This window comes from Natator depressus, chromosome 11 (assembly GCF_965152275.1).
Source record: "Natator depressus isolate rNatDep1 chromosome 11, rNatDep2.hap1, whole genome shotgun sequence".
Classification (NCBI taxonomy): Eukaryota; Metazoa; Chordata; order Testudines; family Cheloniidae; genus Natator; species Natator depressus.
In genome coordinates, this window is record NC_134244.1 from 10,885,734 (window position 1) to 10,911,148 (window position 25,415).

General features: G+C 42.6%; 1 protein-coding gene and 1 long non-coding RNA gene across 3 annotated transcripts in view; one reads left to right on the forward strand and one right to left on the reverse strand.

The window, feature by feature from the left end:
- PDIA5 (protein disulfide isomerase family A member 5) overlaps positions 1-25,415 on the forward strand; it is a 118,630-nt gene that overhangs the window by 67,948 nt on the left and 25,267 nt on the right. Inside the window, exons 12-14 of the mRNA XM_074967139.1 lie at positions 13,693-13,763; positions 15,770-15,933; positions 17,994-18,124. Coding sequence (XP_074823240.1) covers positions 13,693-13,763; positions 15,770-15,933; positions 17,994-18,124 — 366 coding nt within the window. The remainder of the gene's footprint in view (positions 1-13,692; positions 13,764-15,769; positions 15,934-17,993; positions 18,125-25,415) is intronic.
- LOC141995759 (uncharacterized) overlaps positions 13,780-25,415 on the reverse strand; it is a 52,923-nt gene continuing 41,287 nt past the window's right edge. For both annotated transcript variants that reach the window (XR_012641399.1, XR_012641400.1), the window contains exon 3: positions 13,780-14,410. This is a non-coding gene — a long non-coding RNA (uncharacterized LOC141995759). The remainder of the gene's footprint in view (positions 14,411-25,415) is intronic.

Below are 25,415 nucleotides of genomic sequence, written 5' to 3' on the forward strand. Positions count from 1 at the left end.
AGTAAAATAATTGTTTGTAGTGAATGAGGCAGGCATTCACAAGAGCCTTGCCTCGTTGTCTGCATATCTTGTAAGAGGGCATCACCCCATATACACTAGGTAAGGGTACATATGAGCCCACTGACTGAAAAGGTGTGTGGCATGATGCACACTTTAGAAAGTATTCTCTAAGGGATTGAGCCACCTCCCATTGAAGCCAATGGAAAGGCTCCCATTGGCTTCACTGAGAATTGGATGAAGCCTTGAACGAGGTAAGGTTTCTCTGGACCATCACCTTATTTACTGTGCATCTTCTGCCTTGTGCTGTGTCAATCCTGGGGGCGGGGGTAGAAACAGGGTAGATCTCACAAGGCTCTGGAAAGGGGATGGGACTTTCTATGTATTTCAAAAGGGAAAAAAGGAAGAAGAAAGAGAACTTCCATCCATAAAACTTGTTTAAATAACATCATAAGAACATAAGAATGGCCATAGTGGGTAAGACCAATGGTCCATTTAGCCCAGGTTTCAGTCTTTCATGAGCGGCCGATGCCAGATGCTTCAGAGGGAATGAATAGAACAGGGCAATTTATCTAGTGATCCATCCCCTGTCACCAAGTCCCAGCTTGTAGCAGTCAGAGGTTTAGGATGCCCAGACCATGGGGTTGCGTCCCTAAGCATCTTGGCTAATAGCCATTGAGGGACCTTTTCTCCCTGAGCTTATTTAATTATTTTTTTAACTCAGTTATACTTTTTGCCTCCACAACACCATCTGGCAACAAGTTCCACAGGTTGACTGTGCTGTGTGAAGAAGTACCTCCTTCTGTTTGTTTTAAACCTGCAGCCTGTTAATTTCATTGGGTCACCCCTGGTTCTTGTGTCATCTGAAAGGGTAAATAACACTTCCCTATTCACTTTCTCCACACCAGTCATGATTTTATAGACCTCTGTTATATCCCCCCTTAGTTGTCTCTTTTCCAAGATGAACAGTCCCAGTCTTTTTAATCTCTCCTCATGGCAGCTGTTCCATCCCCCTCATCATTTGTGTTGCCCTTCTCTGTACTTTTTCCAATTCTAATTTATCTTTTTTTGGAGATGGGGCGACTGGAACTGCATGTAATACTCAAGGTGTGGGCATACTATGGATTTATATAGTGACATTATGATATTTTCTGTCTTCTTATCTATCCCTTGTCTAATGGTTCCTAACACTGTTAGCTTTTTTGACTACCGCTGCACATTGAGCAGATGTTGTCAGAGAACTATCCACAGTGACTCCAAGATTTCTTTCTTGAGTGGTAACAGCTAATTTAGACCCCATCATTTTGTATGTATAGTTGGGATTATGTTTTCCAGTGTGCATTACTTTGCATTTATCAACATTGAATTTCATCTGCTATTTTCTTGTCCAGTCACCCAGTTCTGTGAGAGCTTTTTGTAACTCTACAGCTTTGGACTTAACTATCTTGAGTGATTCTCAATCATCTGCAAACTTTGTGACCTCACTGTTTACTCTGTTTTCCAGCTCATTCATGAATATGTTGAACAGCACTGGTTCCAGTACAGATCCTTGGGAGACCCATCTCTGTCCATGTGAAAACTGACCATTTATTCATATTCTTTGTTTCCTGTCTTTTAATCATTTGCTGATCCCTGAGAGGACCTTCCCTTTTATTCCATGATGGCCTAGCTTGCTTAAGAACCTTTGGTGTGGAACCTTGTCAAAGGCTGTCTGAAAGTCCAAATGCACTATATTGACTGGATCACCCTTATCCACATGTCTGTTGACCCCCTCAAAGAACTCCAATAGATTAGTGAGGCATAATTTTCCCTTTACAAAAGTCATGTTGATTCCTCTAAATTGCAAAGTGAAACACTCCTAAGTCTGGAAATGACAAAATAACTTAAAGTTTGAATCATAATGCAAACGCACAAGAACGCTCAGAAACTACGGTGTGGAGTGCTGATATAAGAAACTGATTGGTAGATGAAAGGGAAGCAGACATCTTAATTTTACCATTTCTTGACTTTTGAGTGCCTAACTACATAATAATATTAATGTCCTTTTCGAGCATTGCTTTTTATGGAATCTATACTAAAACGTTGCCTCTGGCAAATAATTCAGTATGTCAGCTTTCATCAATTTATTTTCATCTGAATTCTAAACCCCTCAGAAAGGTGCTACTGTACAGCAGAAGTTCGTAGACTCTCTTCTACTACAGTGTAAATGGTTCAGCTACAATCTTGGGCCCTTATCCTACTCTCAGTGAAGCCAACTGAGGTTTTGCCACTGATTTCAGTAGGATCAGGATAGGCCCCCTTAGAAAATCCAAACAGTACATGAACAAAATGTTTCAAAGGGTGTTTATTTAGAAATATAAAGTGCTTGATATTGCAGAGTTTTTAAAACCAACAACAAAAGAAATCCAAGGGAGCAGACTACACAGTAGACAATTCACTATCATATCCATCAAACTAATTACAGCACCAACTTTTAGTACAGCAGTTAGTCACATGCATTAGAACAGGCGTCCCTGAAAATGCAGTAATACCATTAACCTGTAAAATGAAAATCCTGCTATAGATTTTTTTGAGCTCTTGAAAAATGTAGGTGGGATTGTGGTGATAAAAAAAATCAATGCGAGTTTATAGCGATAGATCATGTAAATAAGAGAACGTTGTAAAAATCCTAGCCACCAAGTTGTGCAGTAAAACTTGGGTGGCTAATCAAAAGGACCAGGGCATCAAAGACAGTCCATGGTCTCTCTTCTGTACGTAACCTTTATCAGTTGTATAATAGTAAGGGATTTATCTGTTGAGTGTTCCCAGGGCACACTGATGTGACTAGAGGAAGGTTTGTCCACTGTTAGGGATAGTCTGGGACTTAGGCCCAGGTTTAATTTTTTGCTCTGCCACAGACTTTCTCTGTGTCCTTGGACAAATCCCTCAACCTATCTGTGCCTTGGTTTCCCTTCTGTAAAATGAGGATAAGAGTACTTTCCCTACCTCCCGGGGGTCACAAGGATAAATACAGTCCAAAAGATTGCAAGGTGCTTAGATACTACAAGGCACCAGAAAATCACCCCGGCTCCCAGCCTTGCACCTGAGAAATATACTATCTTATAGGTTGAGATCCCCTTGGACAGTACAAGCTCATTAATAAGTCCGCCACTTCTACAAAGGAAAGTGGACATGAATGAGCCTTTATAATCTGAACTGAGATTCCCCAACCGCTTCAACCAAAAACATGCTGTTTTAGATAAAATATAAAACAGATTTGTTAACTACAGAGAGAGATTTTAAGTGATTATAAGTAGCAGACAGAGATCAAAATTGGTTACCTAAGAAATAAAAATAGAAACACAGTCTAAATTCTGACTTTAACAAACTAAGAAAGATTTGAATTAAGGAGTCTGTCACCCTAACAGACATTACAGGCAGCTCACATTTCAGCTGGAAGGTCCCTTCCAGCCTGGGACCAATCTCCCTAGTTCAAAGTCTGTCTTTCAGGTGTTGAGACTGTGGGAGAGGAGGAGGGGACAGGTCAAGTGATGATGTCATTGTCTCTCTTTTCTATACTCTTCCAGCTGCTAGAAAGCATGCTGTGACTTGGATTGCATACGTGCTTTCTCTGAGAAGCCTCTGTGATCGTGGATTCTTCTTGATGGGCTATTAACACCTGTCTGGCCAGTGATAACTGCTTTTTTGTTTGAGTAGCAGCCGTGTTAGTCTGTGTTCGCAAAAAGCAAAGGAGTACTTGTGGCACCTTAGAGACTAACAAATTTATTTGAGCATAAGCTTTTGTGAGCTCACAAAAGCTTATGCTCAAATAAATTTGTTAGTCTCTAAGGTGCCACAAGTACTCCTTTGCTTTTTGCTCCTTTGTTGCTACTGAAAGGCCAGCTGGGGGTGTCTCCCAGTCTCCTAACATATTTCAGTAATACATATAGCAATACCTCATAACTTCACATACAATTATAGTACATACATTCCAACAGGCTATTAAGGTTGAACAGATCAAGACTTTTAAAACGATACCTCACAAGGCATGTGTTTTACAAAACCTATCATAATCATCTAACATTGGTGAATAAGGGGGTTCCAGAGTGCTAATTTGAGGTACAGAGTGTCACAACCACCTTAAAGGGTTCAGAGCTATTTCATTTTTCTTGGCCTTGCTGCTGGGATAGACAATGAGGGTGTGTTTATGATGAAGGGTTTGGTGGTGGTAGTTGTGGTGGTGGTTTTTGGTGATGTTGAAACTTGTCTCTAACAGCCTTTGGTCATTGCAGGCCTGGGAGACTTCTTCTGGAAAAGAATCATGGTTTGTAGCCTTATTTTGCTTGCTTCTAATGACTGATTAACCTATTAAACCATTTCTTACCGTTAAAGCAGCCATTTGTTTATTTCATTTTGAATGAATTCCCTCCCTCGCCCAGAATATAGAACCAATTAGCTTGATATACGGTGCAAAATTTCCAGTCATAAGGTCCCCTATAGTATCTGTGCCACATGATAGCTAAGAATCTCTCATTGCTTTGATGCTAGAGCCACTCTCTGTTTTTTCTGGGCCTTGCATCATTTCCTCTAGATTGAATTTAAGAACAATCTCTGGTTAGATTAGACAAATCAGTGTGGGGGGGGGGGGGGAAGAGGTTGACTTTTTTTGTTTGTTTGTTTAAGTTCATTTTCCTAAATACTGTGTGGTTTTGCTCAATTTTCTGTTGTCCTCTGCAAATAGGGAACTTGGCCTGCCAACCCTGTAAAGTAATCAGGGAACTGACCATCAAAATGGTACCTTCTTCCTCCATGTATCTGCTCCCTGGGTGTTTGAGACATGTATTTACTAGTTTTGCTGACAAAAACCCTGTTAGCACTGGAGAGGATCTACAGCTGTAGAGGAATGATCTGGATTCTCTTTGACCTGCCATCCTGCCTACCATCTTTCTGCTGTAATCCTCTCAGAGGTTCCGATCAAACGGGGAATGGACCAGGTCAGTAGTTGGATGGGGCCACCTCCAAGGGATGACTTGGTGTTGGTGTTACTCTTTCTTCTGACTTAGTAATGAACCAGTACCTCAATATGATGTTGGGGACAGGGTGTGGGGGAAGGTGATGGTTTCTGGAAGAGAGATCTGACTGTTCACTTGTGGTTACTAAGTATCCCACAGCACTTTCTCTAATTGTGTGTGTGTGTGTGTGTGTGTGTGTGTGTGTGTGTGCGCGCACGTGCACGCGCACAGGTGGAGTTCCCACCCTGCTCTGAATCTAAACAGAAAATACACAGTCCGCATAAAATTCAAACTTACCCCCTTCCTGGAGTTTGCCTTTGTTGGTAACAACACAAATCCAACATCACTCTAATTTCTCTCCAAGCTTGGCTTCTCTTAAAGTTTTCCCTTTAGGACCTCTGTGTCCCACACCCTAGTTCCCTCAGCCTCTGAGAGCGGATCCAGTCCCCACTTACAGGGGTCAAACTGCTGACATCAGGATAACTCTGAGGAATGCCACATTTTTATACAGGGTCCAGAACCTGTTGTCCTGCTGCAGGATGTTAACCCTGATGTCCTGAGCAAACTGCATCTTGGATTATGATGTTCTGCTCCCTTAAACTCCCCTTGCAATTTCTGCGAGTTACATTACTTTTTGCTATCTGGCCTGAACTCTGTTTCTGTAGTGTTGTGTTGTAGCTAAATCCTAAATGAAGAATCTGTCCTGGTGCTGGTGGTATAACAGGTCAGGAAGAATACAACTTAACCTCCCCCTGAGACAAGTTTGTGTTTGCAGGGCTGGCAGTTGCGGGGGGAATCATTTTATGACTTATGAACAAAGTGCATCTCGGAGGGAGGGAAGTTTGTGGTACCAACCTCTATCAACACTTCCCACAGATTGGGAATCTGTTTAATTTCCATGGAGTGTACCATGTGACCTCAAAAAATTGAGACTAGGGATGTAAAGGCTCTGGCATAGCAAGATCAATGTCTGGAAGCTGCAGCAAGACAAATTCAGAATAGAAATAAGACAATTTTTTTAACAAAAAAAAAAGGAGTACTTGTGGCACCTTAGAGACTAACCAATTTATTTGAGCATAAGCTTTCGTGAGCTACAGCTCACTTCATCAGAAAATGGGTGAATGCACAAAGGATTTCTGACAGAAGCATTGAATAAAACTCTCTAGTTTTATCTGATTTCTTCCACAGAAGACAGTGATCACCCGAGCCCATTTTTTTTAAACGTAAGTCCGTTTAGCAAAACTTTTGGATTACCTTTCTAAAAACAATCATGAATCTTTTTGCTATCTGCAAGATTTTTGTGCCTTCAGGTGCACCGTAATGCTCGTAAGAGGAAAGGAAATCCAATTCTTGACCTTCAGTTCAACTATATTTCCCCTCCTTCTGCGGCGATGATAATTTAGGGTATTTTAAAGTTTAGGGTATTAAAGCCAAAGCAGCAGTGGTTGCCACAGTCAGAGTTGCATACCATTCCAATCCCATGTTTTCAGTTGCTGAGAACTTAATAGAGTGCTACACCTTGATCGACCCTCTAGATCTGATGCGGTAGATGGCAATGCAATTCTTTCCTCTCTTTTGGACTTGATTCCGCAGCTCCTTCCTCCTTATGTGGATACTGCTCAGGGGTCACTTAAAGTGGAGCATTCAGAGGAACACTACTTGAAGAAGGAGGGGTTACTCACCCTGTGCAGTGTGTAGTTCTCAGAGCTGTGTCGCGATGGGTGCTCCACTATTCACCCTCTTTCCCCTCTGCTTCAGAGTTTCCTTCTGAGACTTGGCGATGGAGAAGGAACTGGGGACGGTTTGGCCACATGGCCTGATAAAGCCTTGATCTGATAGACAGGATATGGGGCATATGTGCACATGAAGTGGAGCACCCGTAGGGACACACATCTCTAAGAACTACACTCACTGCACAGGGCGAGTAACCTCTTTTCCCATTAAGTTAACAGAAATATTTGTAATATGCAGCCATAGGGGAATGCAGAAATGGCACGTTCTAATGAATATTGATAAATGCTAATGTTGTCTGAATAGCTTGTCAATAGAAGGAATTTAATAATGATTCTTTAGAATCTTTATTCACAATTTAATTGGTCTCTAGGGTTCTGCAAATCGGAAATTGCTTGTTCTCAATCAGCTGGAGGTTGGTGATGATCTTTATCTCTTGCTTGTCGTGTACCTGCCTTCTCTTGACAGCCTCAGACAATGCTGTGTGGAAATGAGAGGCTGTGACCAAAATAGTGATATTTATATAGCCTTAACTTGAGAGAAACTAACCGTAAATAAATGCCATGGAGAAGCAGTGATATTTGTATTCTGGGGGCAGCAGTAAGACTGCCTATGCAGTAGCTTGGTTGTTGGATAATTGGTTTGCTGCATGTCTTCTATAGGCAGAACTGTGAGTTTTCAGGGGTAGAAATATATACATTTTTTAGCAGTGGTTTTGAAACAATTTGCTGCAATAGACTGTAGTTTTGTGTCTTTTTAATGGTACCAAGTGTCACACATAATAAATAATAGTGCTGTTTATTTGGGGGAAGGAAGGAATTCTTTTTAGTTAAAGATCTACACTGCCATGTAAAAGGTCTAGATTCAGTTTCCATTCCTGATCTCTTGCTCTCTAGACCACAGGGTTGGGTTTACTGTGTAGGAGGTCGTGTATGTATGGAAGAGGGAGCAGAGAGCAGTACTGGGCATTGGTGAATTTGAGTTAAGACCTGCAGCATTGGAACAGACTAGTTATCCATCTGATTCAGTATCCTGTAAAGCTTAGCATGTTCCCTGCTGGGCTTTTGGTCTTTTATTTTAATCTATTATTAGCTGAAGGCTAAAATTCAGGTACTTCCGATCTTTACAGGTAGAAAGCATTTTACTCCACTTGGAGATGAGTTTGATAATTGCAGCAGTTGTTGTGGAGTATGAACGTTGCCTGTAGTGCATCCATGATTAATTTTTATTTTAAAGGCGAGATTGTTCTATCAGATAACCCACAGCTAATAACGGTGACTTAGATTTTTCATTACAGGTCAGTTCAGCCAGGTGGCAGAATAGATCATTTCATTGCATAGAATTGTATGCTCATGTCTTCATTCAGTAATTCTCCTTTGCAGTGTGATGTCTGAACCATTCTGCTGTCCCTTATTTTCACTTGCTAAATGCTACTATTCTATTGTGGGAAGGAGCATGTTAGAGATCCAGATAAGAGTGTAGGGTGGCATTTTCAAATGTATCAAAGTGGATCCAAAGTACCAGTCCCACTGAGAGCTAGTAGGATTTATGCTCCCAAGTCACTTGGGTATTTTTGAAAATCTCCTCCCTAGCCCTCAGATACTTCCAATTTTCATCATAGCAAACAATGGGCCTCAGTCCATGCCGCATGACTCCAGTTTTACGGTGGTGAGCTACATTGGTATAAAGATGCAGTAACACAGTGGTGAATCAGGGCCAGTCTGTCCCTTAGCCCTATGGGGCCAAATCCTCAGGTGGCATGAATTGGCTATTCCTGGGGGAATTCTGCACCAAAAAATTACAAATTCTGTGTACAATATTTTAAAATTCTGCAAAATTCTGCATATTTTTATTTGTCAAAATAACACAATGTAGTCACACCAGTTTCAATTTTTTGGTAATTTATGTCCAAATATTTGTCAGCAAGTATTTCTGTAACAATACAGACAACAAAAAAATACAGGAAATGTTTTTTGACAAATAGATTCCTTACTAGGCAAATTAATACAGAACTTGGAGTAATTCATTTAAACTACAGTACAGAAACATATTTCCTGCACCCCTCAGAAGCAATGCAAAGGGGGAGTCCAGGGTAATGGAAGAGATGAGGGAGTGAGAAGTAATTGCTGGGAAGGAGCCTGGGGGGTGAACCTGGAGGGTTGGGGTTGGTGTGTGTGTGTGTGTGTGTGTAAGTAAATATGGAACCTTTTTTGGGGAGGGTGGAGGGAGAATTGGGGAGCCTCCCCCATGCAAACCCTGGCTGACCCCTAGTCTCTCCCACTCAGTCAGGCACATCTGCCCTGTCCCCAAGTGTCCCTGCACCCCCACTGAGGCACCCTCTGTCCCCATGTATCTCTTTATTCCCACTCAGCTGCACCATGTGTCCCTGTACCCTCCCCTGTCCCCCTGGTGTCCCGCCACCCCCACTCATCCACCCCCAACCCCCCATCCCCATGTGTTCCAGCACCTCCACTCAGCCTCCCCTTGTTCCCATGTGTCCTCGTCCTCCTCTTTCCCCCAGTGTCTCTAGATCCCCATTCATCCACCCATTTTCCCCCATCCCCGTGCATCTCTGCGCCCCCACTCAGCCACCCCTGCCTCCATGTAGCTCTGCACCCCCACTCCATTCTGTACGTCTCAATAGCCCTTCTGAACCCTAGTCTGTGTGACCCTGCCAGGCAGCCCTTATAACCCTCTCTGTCTCCCCCTCCATATCCCAGGCCTCCTCACCTGGCCCCACAGGCAAGGCACTGTGATAAACTCAGCCTCTGCTCTCCCTATCGGTTGCTGACTGCTACGAGTGGTGAGCCAGCTGCCTCTGTTCTGGCACCACAGCAGCCCCTGGTGGGAAAAAGGCGTAACTGCAGAGTCTTTCTGTCAGAATGTATTTTCTGTTGGGGGGGGAATCTGTGGGACACATGAATTCTGCACTTGTGCAGTGGCACAGAATTCCCCCAAGAGTAATTGGCATGGCTCGTTTGGTTTCACTAGAGGCACATGGATTTACACCAGAGGAAGATCTGGCCCCTGAGGCTCTAAGGCAGGGGTTCTCAAATTTCATTGCACCGTGACCCTCCCTTCTGACAATAAAGTTACTATATGACCCCTGGGGTGGGGGGTGTCGGATCCCGAGCCCTGTCCCCCTGGGTGGGGTGAAAGGGATTCACAGCACAAACCCCGCTGCCCTGGATGGTGGTAGAACTCAGGGTTCAGTTTCAGCCCTGGGTCCCAGCAAGTCTAATGATTAAAATGGGGTCACAACCCACATTGGGGTCCTGACCCACCATTTGAGAACTGCTGCTCTAAGGTGCTTTTATTCTATTTTGAAGAGAGCTCACAGAGCACCGTCCTCTGTTGCTGCATTATCACAAGAAGACTGAAACGTTGGTAATGGCATCTTCAAAGGTGGACCTCACAGCTGCCGCCGATTTAGGCATGTGTCTGCAAAATTCTTCAGCATGCTGTCTGTGATAAAAGCTCCCTCCTATACCTACAAGCCTGCTTGTTAGTTCTGTTTGTAACTGTGGTTTCCTGAACTGGAGCAGAACCTAGGTAGTATGGAAATGTTCAGTTGCTCACCGATGATGTAAGTCTCTTAGTAACCCATCCCTTTGTCGATATACTTCTACCTCTTCCAAATTAGTATCATCCCACTGGTTTGTATCTGAAAGTGCTTTCAACTGCTAGCAATTGGAATGTGCCAAGTTACAGTCTTATCTGCCCAACAGTGGGGTTTTGGGTTCCTGATTGTTGCGGTTTTTATGCCCAATCCCTATGCTTTCTCTGCCCTGGAATGATACAGAGGACATTGAACATCATGATTCTGGCTGTTGTCATTGAGCCTTCTGACTCCTGATTAACAGCAACTGCATTGGAGGAAGAAGTTGTTTATTCCCGTGGTTACTTAAGTCGGTTGAGAACATAAATTATAAATAAGGAAACTGGAACTCTGTTCATGCAGGTATTTTAAAACAATTAGCAAGGGCTTGTTTTACACAGTGTGTATAGTACTTGATTTTTTGTAGCTTTTTTTTAAAGTTTAGATCCCTCTCTCTTTTCAGTATGGAATATTAATAATTTACACTTGTTTTATGTATCACATTTCACTGCAGTGGCTCAAAGCATTTCACCTCTCTTAAGCCCTGCGGACTAGGTAAGATGTCCACTTAATAGGTGGAGGAAGCTCTGAGGCACAGAAATGTCAAGTCATTTGCCGAAGATGATTCTGCAAATCTACAGAGCCCAGGTCCGGTTTTCTAGCTGTGGGGTGAGAGTCACTAATTTTCACTTCCTCAGGCGTTCCTTTTATCCTGTGATATGAGTCTAAGGATATGTCTACACTGCAAAAAATAAACTCTGGCAGTGTCTCTCAGTGCCTGGGTCAGCTGACTCACAGGGCTCGTGTGATGGGGCTAAAAACAGCAGTGTAGACATTCCTGCTCAGGCTGGAGACGGGGTTCCAAGCACCTCCCCCGTTACTGAGTGTGAGAGCCAGGGTCCAGCCCAAGCAGGAATGTTGATGGCTATTTTTAGTGCCATAGCGCGAGCCCGAGTCAGTTGACCCAGGCATTGAGACTGTCTGCCACGGGGGGGTGTGTGTGTGTGTGTGTTTTGCAGTGTAGACATACCCTAAGGCTCCCAGTTATCCTTATTCTCACTTATCTACAGTCCTCTACTCTCTCCCGTGTCTCAGATGTTCCCCATAGCCCCAGCCAGGGGAGACAACGAAGGAGTTTTTGCAAAAAGTATCAAGACATCCTTGCACTTGATTGTGACCTCTCTTCCTCTTCTGGGACTGGATAGGTCACTTTCCTTGTGTTGTCTTTTGCTTTTAATGGCACCTCATGTCAATATACACGTAACACAAAAGTGCATCTGAGCTGTGATTCAAAGTGCTCTTTATTTACAGGGAGGGGAATAACACAAAATGAATAAAGATCCCTACTCAGAAAAAGTTAAATCAATCCAAGTCTGTGTCAGTGAGAACTGTCAATCCCTCCCAGAAAGCTGTGTGACTGCAGAATTTCTGCAGTGGCAAATAAATCATCGCACAAGCTTTTTGCATACTCTTAGAAACGGGATGAGCGGTGACAGTGGTGCTAAGATAGTAACTCTTTAGGCTATTCCAACTTCTTTCTGAATAGAATTTCACCTCTTAGTGGATCACATCTGGTTCCAAGCTCAGGGCTTCTGCTCTTCTAACTGCAAAAGCTTTTGTAGCTCCCCAAGGCAAGGAGTTTCAGTTGCAAGACCAACCTGATTCTGCCATTTTAATGGCTTTAAAACTTCATTTGTTTTACTCGCATTGAAAGTGTCTCCTGGTATCAACTTTAGCAGTTGGGGCTGTACCTAATTGTTTCATAGATGTTACGCCATAATGTTGTGATTTAGGTCCTGTCTGTGATGGGCTTTGAACCTAATGTAACCACAGTTCCATCTGTAATGGGTGCAAATATGGGTGTCTGGCCAGGTTTTAACAACATGTTCAAGCTTAGGTCCATGACTGCTCTGATTTTGACTCTTTCCTCCAGAATCCCTCCACTGGGCTTCAGCTGGCCCAGCTTCGTCTTAGTGCACTCTTTGACAATGGTTTAAAAATAGCCCCGGTGCTGCCTACCCAGCCTAGAAAACCACTTTTGCTGGAGCCTTACTGAAATGGACATCAAGCCCTGTTTTCAAATATGGTATTCAAAGCCCAGTAAAGACAGGGCTTTTGAGTGCCTATTACAGCAACAAGCAAAGGAGGAGAAAAACATGACTGACAGCAACCTAGGGGGAAAATAAAGCGCCTGTAGGGATTTGATTCCCACCAGGTATCTAAATGCAATACATCCCTTTTGCAGCACAGTACATTAACTGCCTTCAGGGTTTCTGCCCGTTTAAAGCTGTTGATAACCAGTTCTAGTGCTTTCAAGCTCTCGCCTCTTGACAAATGGTGGGCCAACCCTATTCTGCGTTTCCCCCGGCCAGAGGGAACCTACTCTGTGTTTGCCTGTTCTGGGGGGAATGGAAAGAGTTATGGGAGTGCAATGAAGTGGGCCATTCTGAAGGGTCGTATACAGGACTCCAACTACAAATGCCCAGGGCAGAGCTTTCATGTCCTCGCTGGGTGCTCAACCTGCATGGAGGCCTTGGAAGGGCTTGTACTGTTAAAAAGCAGCTTTAAACAAATTGCTTAGGTGTAAATGAGTTTGTCTGATCACCCGAACATAATGCGCCTTTGTACTATGTTATGATAATGATTCTTTAGGTGAGGCTTTTCATCTATTGATCTGAATGGCTCTGTGTTTGTACAGCACTTGGCAGAACTGGGTCGTGGGTCCATGAGTAGGGCTCCTAGGAGCTACAGTAATAAAATAATAAATAACTTTTTATCTCCATTTTACAGGCCTTGCCTTCATTAAGAATATATGTGTTGGTGTAATTACATGGAAGTGATTAAGCTGGTGCAAACTCCTAATGTAGGCTGGCTGCACCAGTATAAAGTGGGACTTGTATCACTGCAGTGTAATCCAGATTAAATCGCTAATTTAAAATGCACCAGCATAAGCCCGATTTTAAATTGATGAAGTTACCCCAGTACATCATTTCTCTAAGTAGATAAGAATTTGAAAATTGAGGCAAGAGAGGTTGAGTGACTTGACCAAGGCTACACTGCATGTCAGTGACTTGACAGATACTGTGTGTTCTGTACTTCTGATTCGTTTCCAGGATCCTGCAGAATGTGTCTATTGCATTTGTTTAAACAATCTAAATTCTAGTGACCATTTTGGAAATGATCCTAAATATTGCTGAAGCTTTAAAAATGAAACGTTCTGAATTCGAGTAAATGTCCACTACATGGTTCTGGACATTGACAGTGGCTGGATGGGGCAATGACTAACCATGGAGTGATTCTTTGTTTTTAGTGAAGCTCTAAATCCAACTGCCAATATTGCGTAATGTAGAGTTTAATTTGGGTTTTCTCTGGCAGGGTGCGGGCACTGTAAGAAAATGAAGCCAGAGTATGAGACGGCTGCAGAGATGCTGCACGGAGCCAGTGATGTAAACTAATTTCCTTTATTTTCCCCTTTTCAAATAATCCATTAAAAATACCAGAAGTAATATAAATGACTTTTCCATCCCTCCCTGCCACAATTTTAGCTGTTCTCATCCTCCCACAGGGCCCTCCATGATGTGCTTCCAAAGTACAGTCTCATCGGTAATGCATGAGCCTTGCCAAAGCGTTAGCAAGAACATTCTGTCTTGAGTGAAAACAAAATTGCCAAGTGATTATATATTCTGCTGTAGGGCCTTATTTATACACAATATGATCAAACCCAAATATAATGTGGAAATGTTTATTTTCCCATTAATTAAAGGCCTCATGCTAAATGCAAATTAAGAAGACGTGAGGTTTCGTTTATGGTGTGGATGTAAAAATTTAACAGGCTTGTTTCTCCTCTTGCATACATTGATTTTACACTGGTGTCATTCCACTGTACATCAGTGTAAATAAGAGGAGAATCTCAGGCCCAGTGATGATGATAATCCCGGTTGTTGATTCAGCACCGTCATGGGACAGGCCGTACAGGAATGAAAGAGATGGTCATTGCAGTTCAGACACTCAATGTCTCGGAGACAGTGGTCTTGTCTCAAAGCACAGTTGGTCCTTCTTCAGTAATGCTCCCTTCCATGAAGCCCATCAAGCCCTTCCAAAGAAAGGAGAGTCAGTTAAGGGGGAATTTGAATGAAGAGTGGTTATTTGGCACAAGAGTATATTAGAGTTGCAGGGGAAGACCTGAGGAGAGAAGGCATGAAGATGAGAATGGGAGGAGGACGTGAAAGGGGCATTTAGAAGGTTTTATGCGGAGGGGGGAGGAGGTAGGAGGAAGTGGGGGAATAGATGTAAGAGAGGATGATGCAGACACTTAAAAGTGAGATGGGGGCTTGAAGTTGATGCAAAATATGAGAAGAAGCCAGAGGAGGGCTTCAGAGAGTGTAGTGACATGGTTAGAGTGGAATTTATCAGCAGCATTTGGTATTGATTGGAAGGGTGCAGGAGGAAGTATGGGAGGCCATATAGAAGAGGCAGGATTGCAGTACTGGAAGCAAGCACTGACCAAGGAATGAACAGTGAGTTAGTGGGAGGACTGGAGACAACAGGGTAGGTTTGTAGCGATGTCGTAAGGGAAAAAATAACTGCCTGCGGGTTAGGAGGAAAAGGCAGGGGAGCATCTTGGCACCATGACAGGTTGGGGAGGGGAGTAGGAAAGTGGAGTTTTCAACAACGGCAGACAGGAGATTTCAGTGGGAGGGGTTTGGATCAGGAGCTCAGTTTGCTCCATGCTGCTTCTCAGTTGGTGGGAGGGCATCCAAGATGAGATGTGGGACTGGGCAAAAGGCAGGTGGGGTGGAGAGAGGGCTCTGAGGGTGGGTAATTGAAGGGTAGAGAGTGTATCAAGGTCACCCATATTTAATAATTTATGTGGCAAAGGGAAAATCCTGCTCCCCCATGTGGCCATGCATAGCAATAGAACCAAGACAGTCCCACTGTGCTGGATGTGGGGATGAGAGTTGTGCAGGTGGACCACCCTGGCACAGGGCGGGATGAGGCAGGACCAGAGGATCTGCTGATGCATGTGTCCTCCGGTCGTCGTCCTCAGCTCTCCTGTGGCCAGGGCATATGAAGGCTGTGGATGGCCTCTGAAGCCATTGGACTGAAGTAGCTTTGTCTGAATGGTTTCACAGCCACTCAGCTTGGAAGGGAGAATTCCTCCCATTTGTCCCCCCACCCCTGACCACAATACACCTGGTCAGTGTTCAGCTAGGCACCTGAAGCTGGGTGTGTGCATTAGGCTGAGCTGCAAGGTCTTACATTACTTTGACTGTATGACCTGGTAAAATATATCCATCCCTTCACAGTGATATGTGGAGCCAGCTGTGTTTTTCAGTATACATGTAGTTTGCATTTGGAGTCTAAACCCATATGGGTGCCTCTGAAGCTGTACCATCTCCTGGCTAAGAGTGAGTGTGATGCCATGGTTTGCAGTTAGCTTTCTCTGTTTCAGAGTCCTGGTGTCCTTGCAGCTGTTGATGCTACTGTCAACAAGGCTGTGGCAGAAAGATTTCACATCTCAGGGTTCCCTACACTGAAGTACTTTCAGGATGGAGAGGAGAAGTACACTCTGCCGCAACTCAGAACTAAAAAGAAGATCATTGACTGGCTGCAAAAGTAAGTTGTATGAGTTGGAGATTTCATCCAGATTTCTGGCTATTAGCCGCTGAAGATTGCTTCTGTGAAAAAGTAAATCTTAAACTGAGATTCATCTCCTACTTAAATCCCTTACAAACAAAAACCAAATTGAAAGTACTGAAAGCCACACACAGAGGTGTTCATTATATTTTTTTTAATACACAAAATCCTTTGTTTGCTATGGGTTTTTTTTTAAATACGTGTCTCGGTAATTCTTTCCCAAAATAAATATTTTTAAAATATCTCCTAAGTCTCTCTCAGCGGGGGCCTAACAGTGGCTCAAACAAATAAGATCAAATTTGCTGAACCCTCTTTCTGTTAGCCAGTAGTTTTCCTTGTTTAGCAGCCAAATTGTTGTAGCTGTACTTTTTACTTTCTGAAGTAATTTCTGACCATCAAAACTGGCATCTTTCTTACGAGTTGCAGTAAAACATACAGATGTAGGTTGAATGCATGTTGAGAAGAATGTAGCTCCAAGAGGGAAGAATTGTTGATGTAATTGTCTCTCTTTATATTTTTCTTCCAAAACAATGAAGAATTTTTTTTTTTGACGTACAGAGTTTTTTTTCTCAGAAACTTTGTGTTTACTCTGCTGTATTGTGGCACAGAAAGAGGTTTCATCTGTATTTTGCGATTATTTGCTGAAGTTGTGCTTTCACCATCTAATTGTGAAATGAGGCATCCAACGTTGACTTTTGAACGGAAGAGTTTGGTTAATAATACTTGGCATTTTTATTGTGTTGGGCATGCAAGTCTCTGTAAATGTCTTACATCAAATGATTAATTTGGTCTCACAAGACTGTTGTGTGGAAAGTAAGTTTTACACCGGGGTGCACTGGGGGGTAGCGAGATTGAGATTTGACCAAGTTCACACACAAAGTCAGTGACCGTGAGGGAATACAGACTCCCTCTTCCTGCTGTAATCACTGGACGCTCTCCAAACCAGTATCCAGAGGTTGAGCTGGGATATATTGTCGTAGCTCCATTGAAGTCTGTAGAACTGACAGTTTACATCAGCTGAGGATCTGGCCCTCAGGTATCTTGATTCCTTTGTTAGCAACTGGGCGACTCAGTAGTGATGGAAATATGGTTGGTGTATAGCGAATGACCTTGAATGGAATTAAAATGTTGAGTTTTCATTTGTTTTATCCATAGCTGATTGTATTTAAAACAGTGCCATTCCTGTCATTTTGAAAGTATGGAAACTGTAATTTAATACTGCGGTGACAAATGAAGGTCTTGATAATATGCCTTCACGCTGATGATTTTATATAAGTAATCACTTATTTAAGATACAGCAGGAATGAGTCTTGAGACATGTCCATGAGGTGGTGAATAGCAAGAGCTTTCTAGGGGTACTCTCCAGGTACAGGATTGCTGTTAGCTGGACACTGTATGCAATCACAGTTGATATATGAAATTCTCTTTATTCAAATATTGCAGTTCATTTACTCCCTACCCTCCGAAATGGGTTTGTGTTGATTATTGTATCCTGGTTTCATTTTTAGAATTTTGTATTTCCCAGCTGTCTTGAAAGACTTGACAACAAGTTTACATTATGGTGATATACAGTACATTGTTTGCTTTAGTGGGTGTGATTGATGTATGTCAATTGCCTTTTGATTCCACCTGCTGTACCCTAATGTTCTATATGCACGCCTGTAAACACAGCCGTACTGGTGTGACTAGAGCAAATCAGGAAACCTTTATTTCAGCCTGACCTTTGTTTCAGAACTATAAATTCCCACAGTCATTTTGAATGGTTCTGGAGCAAAAGTCCACTCTGTGACATCTTCGCTGAAATAAAGGTTTTCCTATATTGAACCAGTCATGTTCAGAATCACATTTTTACTGATTTCTGAAAATTAACTCTTGTCTTTCCTGGCAATGGAAATGCTAAGTGCATTTTTCTATGGTACAAATAGCCATAAGGATCCTCTACTACCATTTCCTCAAAGCAATAGATGACTGAGCCATAAGGCCGCTTTGCATGCTTCTAAAAAGATCTAAGAGATCCATTGTTTTTTCTTCTCCTCTAGCCCACAAGCACCACCTCCACCTGAACCGGCTTGGGAAGAAAAGCTAACGAATGTTATCCACCTAGCTGGAGAAGACTTCAGGGAGTCTTTAAAGAAGAAGAAGCATGCCCTTGTCATGTTCTATGCCCCATGTGAGTATTTGTGTTTCTGTTTATCATATAGCTTTTGTGTCCCTTGTAGCTTCTGAAATCCTGTGCTTTGTATATACTTTTGTAAACAGTCGTTAATTTAGATATAGACCTGAAACAAACCTCCAGATCTGAACACCCTAAGTTTGTAGTTCATATCTCATTCTGACTTAGCTGCTTGAGACCCTCCCTAATATAGTCTATGAATCTGTAGGGGGGGCAGGATGGGGGAAACGGCCTACAGCTTTAATCCAGAGACTGACTGACTACTACAAGGGATCGCAAAGGAGGCAGATGAATAAACAAAGTGCATTTATTTTCCTCTGCTTCGTTTTATGGCCTGCATAACAAAATGTGATTCCTTATATTATAGTGATGGATATGTTAGTATGTTCCTTAGTATGTTACTCCAGTTTATTTGCCATGGTATCTCCAGGGAAATCAATGGAGTAATGCAGGGGTGAATCAATCCCTTGGTAGTCCAAATCTAAATTCTGATGGAACCATTTCAGGAGTAATCTAAATCTCACATTTTAATCCCTGCCTGGAACGAGAGTCCAACTTTAACAACTTCATCACCAGATTATCTCATTTACATATAAATGAGCCGCTCCAACCAGCTCCCTTTAGAAGTCAAAGGGAGTCTTTCCATTGAGGTCAACGGAGATTTGCATCAGGCCCTTTGTAAATCAGATGTGCAGGGTGGGGAGGGAAGCCAATGTTTCCCACTATTTGAAATAACTCTTTTTCAAATATGTTCAGTGCTAGAAATGTTTCCAGCCAGCTCTGGTGCTTGGCCTTCTTTCTGATTTGCATTGTGTTATTTAAATCCACAGTCATCCCTTCCATTGCCAGTATTAGTCCAGAGGTGGCTGGACGCCATTCAGCTTTTAGTCTTGGGCAGGTGTTTTGTTTTGTGTTGGGGGGAGTCTGTTGTTTAATATCTATTGCCTGATTTGTTTTAAAAGGGCCCTGACCATGCGCCCACCCAATTTTGCATGCAAAATTCTGTGCCATGACTGTCTCTGCAATTAATTGATAGCATTTAGATATGTAATTATCTCAATCAGATTTGTTCCCACACAACTGGAGACTGTTTTTGAGAAATCAGGCCTTTAATGTTTAATCAGGCAGGAAAAACAGCTCCTTATTTTGCTTTTCTGTAAGAAATTAAACATGAATGCATTCTGGGCTCCCATGCAGCCCCTGCTGGATGTGGCTCGCAGAGAGAAGGGAATTCCTGGGAGGTTGTAAAAGAAAGGTGAAAGAGATTGAATCCTTTTTCAACTCTAGTTCCCACCGCCCATTGACTAAAAATTGTGCCAGGAATTACTGCTACATGGATCCCTATTGATTAAGAATGAAATTTTATTTTAAAAGCAAATACATTTAATAGTAAAAGTAAGGCATATGCCATTGTTCTCTCCAGCTAGTTGATTTTACCCTAGCTTCCCAGTGTGAACAACATCCATGGAGGGAAGAGATCTTTTTCTTCCCCCACCCCACACTGTGTGTGTGTGTGTGTGTGTGTGTGTGAGGTTTGCTTATCTTTAGGTCATTTTAACAAAATTTAAATTTAAATAAAATTATTTAAAAGCATGCATTTAAAATATTTTAGTCTTCATAAGTCACTAAGGGGATGGTTTAGAGACTCATTAATATGCAACTCCAGTGGTCAAAAGCGTGTGGCTATTTACTGATACTCTTACTCGTGTTGGATAGTACCTTACACTATATGTAGTCCCACTGAAGTCAACAGGGCTAAGTATGAAATAAGGTACTAATCTCATTGTGAGTAAGGGTATCGCAATCCGGCCCTAAGTGCATTAATGGGTCGGCATAACTCAGTGCTGTTTGGTGCAGCTGGATTACTCTTTAGATGTAGTTTTACAACACACCTTTGGGTGTCTATCTGTACGTGAGTCTATCTGCGTAGAGGATAGATTGGTGTTTGTTAAATATCCTCACGGGGCTTTTTATGACTTACAGTCAAAAGGGACTGAATTGCCATTACAATTTCCCATGTTCAGGGCATACAGTATTTCAGCAGATTTGTTTTTGCTTAATGTGTGTCTGTGTGCATGTGGTGGGGGGAGGGTACACACACACATGCAGCAAGTCTGCTTTTAGTCAGGCCTGGTAGGAAAGAACTGATGAATATTTTAAATCTCTGGTTGCAGCAAGATAATTATTAAGGAAACAGAACAGTACAAATCATCCTATACGGAGTTGGTTGCTTTTCTGCACTGACAATGTGCCTTCTGCTAAATTTGATAGATTATCTTTTGTTTACCATTTCCTCAGTCATGGGACTTCTCTGTGCTTATGCTTGCTAATTAATGTTAACTTGCTTATTTTAGTGCAGAAAGAGCACTGCTAAAATTGCCAGGCCTTGTTAGAGCAAATAATTTTCTTTCTCCATTCAGCGCTGCATCCTAGGTCAGTGCAGTCCTGTAGTGTGTTACTGTATTCAGTGAGTGCCCTATGAAGGAGCTTGTCTTATTTTTTTTTATTTTTTTTGTAAGAATTGTGAACCTCTTACATGATTTAGGTTTTAGATCTAAAACAAGAGGTTGAATGTTCTGACCTTTCTAAAGCCTTCAGTATGACGAATAAACCTTTAGGCAAAGGCCACAGTCATTTCCTACCGTCTATCCTTTTCAAAATAATTGCTTGCATTTGTATAGCACCTTTTAACCCAAAGCACCTCATGTATCTGAGAATCCCTTCACCCCACTGAAATACAGCCACTTGTGGGGTCGGAATGTGGCAGTGTTTGAACAGCACAGTGCAGCCCTTCACAGTAGTTTAAAACTGGAAGTAAGGCATACTAAACCAAACCAAATCTACAGGGGGAATTTAGGTGGGCAGCGCATAACTTCCCCCATCAAGAATTTGGCCAGGACATAGAGGCTAATACCTCTGTGCTTGCAAAAAGTACCATAGGATCTTTAGTGACTTTGAACATGTGCCAAAGCCCCTTGAAGTCAATAGAAAGACTCCCATTGACCTCAGTGGACTTTGAATCACGCTGCTTTGAGTGGTAAAGGCCTTGGTTTTACGTTTCATCCAAAAGATGGCATGTCTAGCAGCGTAATGAGTCCTAATTTATATTGGGCTATTAGTCAGTGCTGACTCAGTGGAAGAGCAGCACCCACAATATAAACAACGCTATTTGTAGTAGCTAGGTTTTCACTGGTCTTTCATCTTGGTACTAAGCAGATCCAACCCAGAGCAGTGTGGTTCTGAATGGTGACAAATGGCATTATGCCTGCCGGCCTTTTCAGCAGCCAGTTTGTTAGTAATACCACAGTTTGTTAGTATTAACATGCCCCTTCTCTGTAAACTCTGCACAATAAAAATCAGCTGTTGATTAGCTGTCAGAGCCACAAAGGACAGACAAGTTGCAATAGAGTATCATCTCAGTTTGGAATGTCACTGGGTAACTCCCAGTGAATCAGACAAGAATGCATTATAAGGTTTATTACTGAGAGTAGTGTTCCGGTATTTTCTTCTAGTTAGGATTTCTATTAAGGGTTTTCTGCAAGTACAAAAGATAAACCCAACCCACATTTATTTTCTTTCCAACAGAAATACTGTTTTTTAAAAAACAAAAACTAGCATGGAAACACATTTCTTTGTGGATTATCATGGAGGTCAAAAACAACCTCCAAAAAGACTTTTATACGAAGGAATCAACCAGATTGGGAATGGGGTTGGATGGTGATGGAAGTGTCTTAGTTCTTTGGGATTTTTCTTTATTGGGCAGCTTTAGTGCAAGGGTTTGGTGTTTCCCAGACCAATTTGATTTCTCTTCTTAAAAAGTACCAGGACAAACACTTTGACAAATATGTCCTATAAGCTGAAACAAGAAATAATAATAAGAAAAAAGATTCACTGTTCCCTTTAGTGGCTTGTAAGTGTTGCTGGCACCCAGTGCCAGAGGCGAACAGCAGCAGGGTTCATTGCCCGGTGTGCGTCACCCAGTAATCACAACGGGGTGGAGAAGCAGAAAAGTTTATTTGCAGCTGCAAACAAGGTACAGGGAGAATAGAATCTCAAATCCTGCACCCAGAGCAGGAAGTTACACAGGCTTTTATACATCCTTTCTTCAGTATACTTATCCAATAGCAAGCTGCCCTAAGTATCCATATAGCCAGCCAATCCAGTTACCAGCTAGTTCCCTTGTTCTCTGTACCATCTGTTAAACCATACATAAAGCTGCTTTATTCAGCATTGTTCTTCCATATCTGCCCTGTTTGGCCTTGTTTAGTTTCAGGCAGTCTGACTCTGCAACATATTGTTGCAGATCCTCAGCATAACTGCTGCGAGTGCCTCCAGGCAGGGGGGCCAAGGACACTTGGGCCTAGTACGCATAACTGCTGCGAGTGCCTCCAGGCAGGGGGGGCCAAGGACACTTGGGCCTAGTGCGAGGGGGCTTCATTGACACTTGTGGTCTTCCGTCCCCTCGAGTTACCTAGTGGCCATGCCCAGTGTCCCCAACATAAGGATAGTCATTGCAAACACTATTAACTTTCCAAGGGGCTTCAATTTGTAGGGCTCAACAGGGTTCACAGAATGGACATTTTTAATAGATATTTCACTGCTGAGAGCTGATTTTCAGTTGGCTTTACTAATCAGCAGAGAAACTTCAATTTAACCTGAAATGATTGTCTGCTGGTGAGGTTTATTCCTTAGTATTATTGCAGTGTAACCCACAGAGGTTATGCAAAGATGACCCAGAATAAAAACATTATTAGGGACCACACACTTCTATGAAAGGGATTTATAGAGAACTAGTCAGAACTGGGCAGTCTCTATATGTATAGTTAGGACCTTAATCTCTTCTTTGGCTTTTGCTCATCTCCTAAAGTTTCCCCAAACTTGCATTGTTCTTTTTTGTGGTGTGGGTGAGTTAGAATGTGAAATCTATCTCTGAAGAGTTTTTTGGGTGGGGTTTGAATCTTGGTTAAAACAAAATGGGTCTTAATATTGTTGTACGTTGGTGGTTGGGAGGCATGGCAGCAGGTCCTTCTCCTGGCGGTGGTACAAACACTCTTTTCAGGCCGCAGGGTCCTTATTAAGATGTACCCTGACTGAGAGGCATTGTCACCAGCTAGGCCAGGAACACCTCAGTCTGCTTATGCATAGTGGTAAGAAATCAGATGGGGACATGGCTTTGTATAGATTAGATCAGTTATTTCCTGTATTTCTGTATCCATCTCATTGATATTGTGTGGGACACTGAAGTCTGCAACAGGCACACGTTAATTTCCCCCCGCAGACTTCGCTGGAAACAAAGATCAGCCTCCTGCCTTATTACCTGCACCAATTATACCCCTTTTCCCCCCCCAGTCCCCAACCCCCAAAATGGAAACGTCCCAGTTTAGTCTCATCTGTACACGCATGAATACACAGAATGACACAGGTGAGCAGGAAGTTGGTGCACAGGAGTGGAACACATTCGGGCTTCTCCAGGGGCACAAACAGGCCAGAAAGTTGCCCTAATAAGATAACTGAGGATCTCCCTTCCCAAGTATCATTGCAGAGTAATCCTTAGCTGGAATGGAGCTGGCTACACCAGATCTCTGCTATCCCTTCTTTGTCCCTCTCATGTAGTAGGGGTGTAGTCGAGTCTGCCATGCTCTGGTGATCCCTGTCTGGTGTAACAGTCAACCAGCATAGCTTAGAGCAAGGACCAATGGAGAACTAGCCCTAGAATCGGGGTGTCATAGAATTGTTTCTTTTGTGGCATCCCCCCGTCAGCTAGCTCATCACTGTAGATGTGGAGAGAGTTGATCCCCGTGTGAGGGAACCACAGTGAAAAATTGTCTGAAATATTCAACTGTTGGGTGAGCTAGAACCAAACATGCATAAGAAGGCAACAGTTGTGTGATAAGTTCTGTATCCCATAAGCACGTAGGAAATGCTGCACTGGATCAGATCATCTACTCCAGTATCCTTTCTCTGACAGTGACCAGCACCAACTCTTTCAGAGTAGGCATTTATGACATCATAAATCTCTGCGGGAGACATTTCCTAACTTCCCAGTAGTTAGAGGTTGGTTTATGCTGTAACTGAGACTGCTTATCTTTTGTGCAAAGGACTGGTATTTAGTTCCTCACAGACTATCCCTGCAGAGTAACTACATAAGTGGGTGTGTATACATAAGCCAAAATCCTTCAGGAGTCTTCATGACACAGGTATCAATTTTACACACACACACACACACACACACACACACACACACACACACACACACACACACACACACACACACACACACACACACACACACACACACACACACACACACACACACACACATGGCTGCACGCAACAAAGAATCCCTTTAAAGGCAAAAGCATCTCCAGGACGGTTTTACTGGCTGTTGACTGAAAGGAGAGGAAAATATCCAGGACCTAGATCTGAGCCCTCAGATAATGATGCATTAAATCTAGTGGGTTTATGCATTTGAGTTTTGATGATTTATGTGATATCTGCCTGTACCTAACTTCTCTCTGTATATTAGTGGGGAACTTGCTATTTACTCTCATGTCAGTCAAGTATCTGCTAATTGGTGTAAATAGTGTGGATGTCAGTGCTGTCCAGAGAATCCATTAATGGTCTGTTTTGTTAATGGGTGAATCTGTACAGAGGCTTCCGTGATCAAGCTGGCACAGACACTGTTACATTCTTGGTGTCTGAGGATAATTATTAGTGCGGAGAGAACTGCTCTTAAAATCGTTTATCCATTACTCTTACTTCAGAAGTTATGAGTTAGTTTAATGGACTGAACACAGCTGAAGAAGGAATGTGAGGAAGAAGCTGGGAATACAGCTATGGCACTAAACCTGAAGATAAATTAGTCAGGTTCACACTCATAAAGCCCTCTTGTTCTCTGAAACAGGATTCCTGCTTTAAATCTTTAATAACCTTAAAATGTTAATGTGATTTATTTATTGGTGATTTATTTATTTATTATGCGACAGCTACGCTAGACGATTTAGCAGTCGTACCACGTCTGCCATTTGCTGCAGAATATTCCTTCTCCCACCCCCAAAAGTACTACCATTACCCTGCGATATAAAGATGTGAATAGGGAAGGTTTCAGATTGCTAATATACTACCATCCTTCTAAAGTCTCTTGACTTTTTGGGGTCAAGCTCATACTAGGTAACGCTGTAACTTCTGTTTTCAGATGATACCATAATATTACAATGGGCCTGATTTTGAGCCAGACCGTAATTTAGGAGGTATAACTTTGATGCTGCAGTTAACTGCCCCTTTATCT